Source organism: Limulus polyphemus, unplaced genomic scaffold, assembly GCF_000517525.1.
Source record: "Limulus polyphemus unplaced genomic scaffold, Limulus_polyphemus-2.1.2 Scaffold5835, whole genome shotgun sequence".
Classification (NCBI taxonomy): Eukaryota; Metazoa; Arthropoda; class Merostomata; order Xiphosura; family Limulidae; genus Limulus; species Limulus polyphemus.
The window spans coordinates 1,618-10,908 of record NW_013671445.1 but is presented as its reverse complement, the minus strand read 5'-3'; the positions used below and the strand labels follow the sequence as shown (position 1 = coordinate 10,908).

General features: G+C 35.3%; 1 protein-coding gene across 1 annotated transcript in view; it reads right to left on the bottom strand.

Moving 5' to 3' along the window:
- LOC106473039 (neuropilin and tolloid-like protein 2) overlaps positions 1–373 on the bottom strand; it is a 47,329-nt gene extending 46,956 nt beyond the window's left edge. Inside the window, exon 1 of the mRNA XM_022401549.1 lies at positions 328–373. Coding sequence (XP_022257257.1) covers positions 328–373 — 46 coding nt within the window. The remainder of the gene's footprint in view (positions 1–327) is intronic.
- Positions 374–9,291: the final 8,918 nt, after the last annotated feature.

The following is a 9,291-nucleotide window of genomic DNA, read 5'->3' as shown; positions in this document are numbered from 1 at the left end:
ACACACACACACACACACACCCCCACACACATAAATCTGCATATATATATATATATAAATGATGTGTGTTGGGGAAGTTGTGTGTACCTGTACTGTATAATATAATCATATTTCACAATGTCATAATGAAGAATATTTCGCAAAAGGGTTTTGCATTAAAATAACTAAGAACAATAATTATTCTCTGTTGGAGCTGCAGCCTTATTTATGTTAGGTTATCTAACTTATTTAACTTGTTAATTATGTGAGTGTCAGACCCTGTATCTACTTAGATGTGATTGAGTTTACATATTTTCTCGCAATCCTTTTCTCTCTGCTACCTGTTACTTGCTTGGGTGTTTTCATCCGCTGGTATGTTCTGATAACCTACCATGTACTACCATAAAATGTCTTCTGCCACCAGATCTACTGCTAGTACAATCTTCCCCTGTCTGTATGGTACACATAAGTTGATTATCCACATCTGATCTACTGCTAGTACAAGCTTCCCTTGCCTGTATGGTACATATAAGTTGATTATCCACATCTGATCTACCGCTAGTCCAATCGTCCCTTGTCTGTATGGTACACATAAGTTGATTGTCGACATCTGATCTACTGCTAGTACAAGCTTCCCTTGCCTGTATGGTACATATAAGTTGATTATCCACATCTGATCTACCGCTAGTCCAATCGTCCCTTGTCTGTATGGTACATATAAGTTGATTATCGACATCTGATCTACTGCTAGTCCAATCTTCCTTTGTCTGTATGGTACACATAAGTTGATTGCCGACATCTGATCTACTGCTAGTACAAGCTTCCCTTGCCTGTATGGTACATATAAGTTGATTATCCACATCTGATCTACTGCTAGTCCAATCGTCCCTTGTCTGTATGGTACACATAAGTTGATTGCCGACATCTGATCTACTGCTAGTACAAGCTTCCCTTGCCTGTATGGTACATATAAGTTGATTATCTACATCTGATCTACTGCTAGTCCAATCTTCCTTTGTCTGTATGGTACACATAAGTTGATTGCCGACATCTGAGCATGGACTACTAAGCACAATCTATATTGCTACCTGTTAGGAGTGTGTAGATTTGAATGGTTTCTAGTTTCTATTTTTTGTTGTTGTTGTATATCCCTACTAGTTCAACTTTTGGCCTATAAACAGGGCCAGCCCTAGGGGAATGAGGGGGCAAATCAGCTTGTGTGGAGCCTCCTTAAAAAAGTCATATAATTAAAAAAATTTACTGATCAGTATTGCACCATGACTTCCTAGCAGTAAACTCTGCTATAAGATTTTGGTAATCTAACGTTGATGCTGTTTTCTTCTTGATAGAGAGTATGACGAGTTCACCTAGCCTTTCATGAGACATATTTTTCCTAAGCTGTTTTTTTTATTATTTTTAATTTGGAAACCTCCCTCCCCTGAAGCCACTGTAACTGGGATTGTCAACAAAATCCTATACAATATGACTGGATTTGGGAAGGAACTACCTAGTGACTTAAGAAAGTGAAGGGCTTGAAGTGCAGTTCCAGCTTCTCTACAGATGAGTTCTAGAAGCACCCACAGCTCTGAAAAAAGTCTGTACTCACTCAATGTTGTAAGAACCTCCGTTACACAATGCATAGTTCAAATTCACACAGTGCTTCTTCATGGCGTTTTCTCTCATTTCTCAAAGCTGCTTGAAATCATACAGAAAATAAAAGTAACGAGCATACTACCAATAATAAAAGAACACAATATCGTGTTTAGCAATTAGTGAAAAACCACAGTAAACGGAAAACTGTCAGAAGTCTGGTATTAGAGAAACTAGTTTCGACACATTTGTGCGTCCTCTTCAGTCTCACGTTATATTCTGGCAGGGAAAAAAAATGGTCAAGAAACACCTACGTGACCCCTGATCTTGTAATTTCCTGAAGGACACAAGAGGTCAGGAAGTTGTTAAATTTAAAGTAACCTTGACAGGTGTTGAAATTAGGCAGGATTTTGATTAAGCAACTTTCGAATATTCTTCTTTTTATGTAGTTATTCGTTTGTATAAAACTCTTGTTGATTTCCAATCAATTTGATGGCCAGAATCGTTCATATGAAGAAAAATAGCATTGTTTTGGTTTCTATATTTTATGTCTTTTTTTTATGTTCAGAAATTCTCATGTCAAGACTTCTTCCGATATCACCTGCATAACCTTTTTCACAGGATTGTCATGGTATAACATAAACGCCTTGTTTTTTATCTTCAAGTGTTTTTCTCTTTGAAGTTAGGTTGTTTTTAATGGTGTTCAGATATTTGTATATGATTCTAAAGTTATTCTTCCTTAATATTTTCTCAAAAAGCTCAATGTTAGTGTTGTAGCCAATATAAAGTGATTTCACATTATCTAATGATAGTTGATCTTTCTTTATCTTCATGGTACAAGGTTTTTCTTGCTTTGAGGTGGCAATTTGTAATGAAACGTGGTGGAAAATGTAGTTCTTTGAAAATAAAAAAGTTATTTTTAATTTCATGTTCAAGCATTGTGGGGTTGCATATTCTATATGCTCTAAGAAAAAATGAAGAAATAATACATATTTTGACATGTTTATGGTAACATGAAATGAAGTGAACATAACTTAAAGAACTTGTCTGTTTACTGTATATTGAAAGGAATGGTTCTGTTTATCAAAACATCTAAGAAAGTTGGTTAAATTCGATAGTTGGATGAGGTTGATAAGGGTTGTTGAAAATTCTTTAAAAATCACTTCTTTTATTTTGCCACACAGAAAATATATCATCAACATATCAGAACCACGGAATTTTTGAAAGGTTTATATTTATGGAAGGAACTTATTCGGTTTTAAAATATTCCATGAAAAGGTTGCACAGTATTGGAGACAGTGGATTTCCCATAGTCTTTCCATATTTTTGTATAAAACTGATCAAGACAAGTAAATACATTGTTGTTTACACAGATTTCAATGAGAGAGATAAAGTGTCAATGGAAACATGCAAAGATATGTTCAGTTCAGGTAATTATTTTGTAACAAATTCTATGGTTTCTTCAACTGGTATGTTGGTAAACAATGCTCCAATGTCAATACTTAACATTTTGTCCCTTTATGTAGGTCAGTGTTTTTAATTTTATTCGCAAAATCAAACTGTTTTGGATGTGTGACGATGAGATTTTTCCAACAACTGGGGATAGATGTCCTGCTAAGCACTTAGATAATGGGTATGTGACAGAACCCACGTTAGCATTTACTAGGTATGTGTTAGTCTCGTATATATATAAGACGTTCACAACGTGACGGGACAACAGTGTAATGAGTAATTGAATGTATTCGTACAAAATATTGTTGGCCACGTGAGATATAGCGTTTGTTATAGAGCGACTGTTGAAATTAAGTGTATCGTAAAGTTGTATTCGGAAAGAATAAACCAGTTTTATTTAAGAAAGGACTTGTGTCGCTAAAGTTTCGTCGGAACGAATTTACGGAAAATTAACTAACGACTAGAGGCGTAACAATATGGTTCAAATTGATACAGACATCCGCTTTTGGTGACTCATATCTATTTCAGTCTATTTTGTTAAATCTCATAAGATTGCAACCTCTCATTAAAATGCTTCTTGTCATTACAACATTCCTTTATTCATTTCGTTACTTTATTTGAGCCATACAAAAACCTGCATCAACTTTCTTTGAGTATACTAGCCAATGTATTTTAACCCTTTTCCATTTGGAATTTTCGCGTGCAAATTTCTTCTGAAAGGTGTCGATTGTTCCCTTATTTTGGAGAAATTGAAACAACTTGAAATTTTTGAGGAAATTTTACAATTGCTTCAGGATTTTATGAAGTTGAAAATGCATAGAATAAAAGATAAAAGTACTTAGTATAAGTAAGTAACCAAGGATATATAAAAAAAGAGGCGACAAAAAAATGAGCTTGAGAACTAGTAAACAAGGTCAGGAGCCTAGTTATGTAAGATGTGTTGCCTAGAAACAAGTAACAAGACATATGTATTACGAAATAAGCTTGTGAAACGAGCTTGGGAACTAGTAACCAAAGTCAGAAGCATAGTTACGTAAGAATTGTTGCCTAAAAACAAAATGAGTGCACTAGTACTGACCTCAACCCCTTAGAACTAGGAAATCTATAGAAAAGTTTAGTTTTAGTGAATCATATCAGCACTTTGAGGTAATATCAGTTACAGCACATGGGTGTAGCAGTACAAGTGAATAGGTGGCTGGCTAACACCACTTATCTATAACCAATTACTTGAGAGTTCTGGTTATGGTTTTGTTTTAGCCTGGGAATTCCCCTTAAGTATCCAATAAGAGCACAGGACTACTTGTAGGTGATGCTGTGTCCTATTTAGTAGGTCGAGATGATACTAAGAAAAGTTAGTTAAAAAACACATGTCAGAGACTGAAAAATCAGTACTGAGAGAGTTCTCCAGTAACTTCTCTGAGTAGAAGTTCTCCAAGAGTAAGTCTCCAGGAGCAGTTTTTCAGGCTCTGAAAAGCTGACAATGAAAATGAAAAATGTGGTTAAGACTTCCAACAACCCAACTATACTGTAAGTATAATCTCTCTCTTTTAATAAGCTATTGTGTAATTATAGAAGATAGTAAATGTAACTAAATAAAAGTGTTTAATACGAATATATAAGTAGTAATCCAATGTAACTGATGTTCAAAGTTTGTAATGTTTTGAGAAGTTGTTAAATGTTAAATAAATATTATTCTAAGTGTTCACCATTGACTCGAGACTCTATTTCTTTAATCTAACCGTAAATTCCTCGCGTTAGCAACTTGTGGCTCCACTCGTTACGACAAATCCTCCAATAAATAAATTTGGTGTAACGAGTAGTTTTAATTGAAACTCCAACAATTAAGCCCACCAGAGCACTACTCATTACAGCTGGCACAGTCTCGAGGATCTTTGGAGTAGCTAACGACAGGTTAGTTAAAATAAAGAAAGGCAGAAAAGTAAGAAAGTCAGCCGAAGTACTATAAGTAGTGTAAGTTAGAATTAAGTAGTTATGGCTACTGCTGGTGTATATACGACTACAGAAGAGGGTGGTGCACACCCTAGAGGTGATAGAAGGGCTGATGCTAACCACGAAGCTGCAGTGGAGCAACCCGCACAAATAGGGACACGTGGCACAACACACTTAACAAATGTCGTACAGTTGTATCACGGTAGTGCAAATGAGGATGTTGAAAGCTTTATCGACGCCTTAAATGAAGCAGTTAGAATATCGGGCTGGACTGATGCCCAGAAAGCTGATATATATTACGTTTAAGAACAGCAGGAGAAGCTAAACATTACATAAGGGCTTATGGCAAGCTGCGTGAACAACAGTCTGTCAATATCTAGTGCATAAGCTAATGGTTGGGCATAGGACATGAGAAACTACTAATGTAATATTAACAGAAATGCATAACCTATATCAACAATGTGGCGAATCCATCTGAGTTTTTGGACATAAGCTACAGGAGTTAGGTAATAGATTGCACAGGGCTTATACACATCCAAGCGAGGATATGCTGTAAGGTACTCTAAAATCTGAGTATGAGCGAGGGCTATACAGTAATGTAGCTAGAGGATATGTAAATGAAGCAAATACTCCTCAAGCAACTTTACTGGATTTAATTGAAGTAGCTATAAATGCAGTTAACAAATTTAGCAAGGCTATTCTGTCTAATACACAGACTAAGGTCGATGGCTTCCAGTGCTTTAACTGTGGTAAAGTTGGGCACAAAGCAAGAAACTGCTTTCAAAAGCAGAAAAGAAACGAGCAGATAGCATGTTAAAACCTTGACATTACAGGCCACATGGCATGAGATTGTCAACACCCACGGAAGGCTGAAAATGGAAAAGCCTCAAAGGCTGGAGCTTACAGAGGAAAGCTTCCCAATAATAAAGGTAGCCCTACCTTTGCTACAGGTTCAAAAACGTAATCCCCACCGGGATTACAGAGCAAAAGTAGAGGTAGTTCCGGCAGTTTGGGACATTAGGTCGAATATTCATAGTGTTAATGAAGTATCAGCAATAGTTATAGTAGAAATAGAAGGTGTAATATGTCAGTTATTGGTTGATACAGGTGCTCAATCGTCGCTACTAAGTTCAGAATTACTAGACAGAAATCTAATGCCTGAAAAGAAGTTTCTAGAAGTATTTTAACTCTATAACAGGACATCCTGTTAAAATGTTAGGTAAATATAGTATGCAAATGAAAGTTAAAACACTCATTTTACAACTGTAAGCAGATAGACTTAGATACAGATGGCATTATAGGGCAAGATTTCTTAAGAACTTACAACACTGAAATATCTCTTACCCAAAGTAAGCTATGCATAGAAACAGAGGTCTTAAGTTTGGAAGGACTTGAACCTTCAAACTTATGTGCAACAGTTGAGACACATGATACCTTCCCGCTGACTAATAGTCAGATGCCTAACGCTAGCATTAGCGAGGCTAAGGATCAATCATCAAAATACGAAAGCACTGACTTCTTACTAAAGTGTAGTGACACAAGACGAAGTCGGAGGAGTAAGAATAAGAAGTGTACTAAAGAAAGTTCTAAAAGAAAGCCGAGAAATAGGACTGCACAGAAAGACACTAAAACTAGCAGAAGTCATACAGATAAGGTGAGTGATAGTAAGATAAGGCAGAATAGGTTAGTGAATAAGCCTTTAAAACAGGAAATTAATAATTCAAACCCCTCAGATGACTCTACATTTATGCCTAACATAAGCAACAGAGCATCCCAACAGGAGTGTTTGAAAGAAAGAGTTCCTGTAAGATTAGTTAAACTAGCTGAAGTACCTGCGAGAAGTCAATTTATAGTTGAAGCTAAAGTAAATGATTTTAAGTATAATGAAGAATTGCTAGTTGAGCCTATCGAAATAGAAGAAACAGGAGTTTATATAGCTGCTAGTATTAGTGAAGTGTCCGAGAGCAACACGGTGTCTGTAAAAGTATTAAATGTGAATGAAGAAAAGTAATACTACCTAAGAACATAGTAGTAGGTAAAGCTAGTAGTAGAGAACAGTTGGCTGTGGTAGGACAGCATAACATTAATGATGTTAATAAACAGGTACAACAAAGTAGGATAGACTGGGATTCTATTTTAGGAAATATAGAACGAAAACAAAAACAAAGTTTGATAAATTTGTTAGAAGAGTACAGAGATATATTTGTAGGAGAAAATGACTGTAATGGTTGTACAAATAAGGTTAAACATAAGATAGTGTTAAGTAATAATAAGCCTATAGCACAGAGACCTTATAGAGTACCTGAAAACATAGGGTTGAATTAAAAGAATGTGTAAAATAGATGCTTGAACAAGGTGTAATAGAGGATAGTAGTAATCTGTATGCATCTCCAGTTGTATTAGTTTCTAAAAAGGACAAAAAATTAAGGTTCTGTGTGGATTTTCGAAAAGTGAATGGAGAAACAGTCAAAGACAGTTATCCATTACCTAATATCCAAGAAACCTTAGATAGGTTAGGTAAGAGTAAATATTTTTCGTCTATGGATTTACAAAGTGGATATTGTCAAGTTGAAATAGAAGAGGGAGATAAATTTAAAACAGCTTTTGTATTACCTTCAGGTAAATACCAGTTTAACAGAATGCCTTTTGGAATATGCAATGCCCCGTCAACATTCCAGAGGTTAAGACATGTATTCGATAGGTTAAGAAAAGCGAACTTAAAGCATAGACCAAGCAAATGTCTGTTTTTGAAAAATGAAGTAGAATAATTAGGTCATTTAGTGACCGCAGATAGTGCAAAGCCAGACCCTAAAAAATTAGAAGTCTGTAGAAATTATCCTGTACCTAAAAGAGTAAAACATATTCGTGCATTTTTAGGATTTGTATGATTCTATAGAAGATTTATACCACATTTTGCTCTGTTAGCAAAACCTCTAACTGAATTAACTAAGAAAGAAACAAAATTTCAGTGGACAGATAAAAAGACAGGAAGCATTCGAGAAACTAAGAGAAGCTTTATTAAAAGCACCAATCTTAAGCTATCCAGATTTTAGTAAGGAATTTATATTAAGCACAGATGCTTCAGGTTTCACTATAGGTGCAGTTTTATCACAGCTAGATGAAAATGACAAAGAACAACCTATAGCTTATCAGAGCAGACAGTTGGGAAAAGCTGAAATAAATTATTCAGTTACAGAACAAGAGTGCTTGGCCGCAGTACATGGAATTAAAACCTTCAGTTGCTACCTATACAGTAGAAAGTTTACCATTATTACAGATCATACACCCTTAAAATGGTTAATGACATTAAAAGACCCCTCCCCTAGATTAGCTACATGGTTATTCTACTACAAGATTATGACTTTGAAATAATACATAGACCGGGTAGAAAGCATTCTAACATAGATGCATTAAGTAGAATCAGAGTAGAAAATAACGAAATTATAGAAAAACAAACAATCAATCAGATAAAAGAAGTACAAACTGAACATGAAAACGAATTAGAAGTAATTTGGGATTTAGATCATGTAATTAGAAAGCAAAAGAAAGATCCATTAACAAATGACTTATGCAACAAAGTAACACAAGGAGAAGATATAGAATACATACTAGATTCCGACATTTTGTGTAGAAAAAATAAGGACAGTAGGTCGTTATAAATAGTTGTATTTGTATATAGTTAAATTGAGAACGAAGGTCATGAGAACATATCATGATACGCCTTTCGCGGCACACTTAGCTTTTGTTAAAACATATAGTAGAATAAACAGAAGATTCTTTGGCCAAACATGAGAAAATATATTAAAGAGTACTGTGAATCATGCTTAGAATGTCAACAACGAAAAACCAGTCTGCATTTAAGGGATTCTCCTTTACAAAGATGCCGAGTTTAACGACACCTTTTCAGATAGTAGCTATAGACATATTAGACCCATTGCCTACGTCCTACACAGGAAACAAATATGTGTTAGTAGTCGCAGATTACTTAATCAGGTTTCCTGAGGCTGTATGCTTACCTGATCAGAAAGCAGAAACAATAGCTAAGGCTTTTGTAAACAACATAATAACTAAACATGGTATACCGCAATATCTATTAACAGACAAAGGTAGTAACTTTATTTCTAAGTTAATGAAGGAAGTTTGTGAATTGTTAGTTGTGAATAAAATCGAAACCACAGCTTATCACCCAGCTGCTGATGGTTTAGTAGAGAGATTTAATATAACCTTTTTAGATATGATATTGTTACGACAGTGGCAGTCACGTGACGCTGGTAACATGCTATGAGATTCTAGAAGGACTATGACTGTTCCTAGCAACTA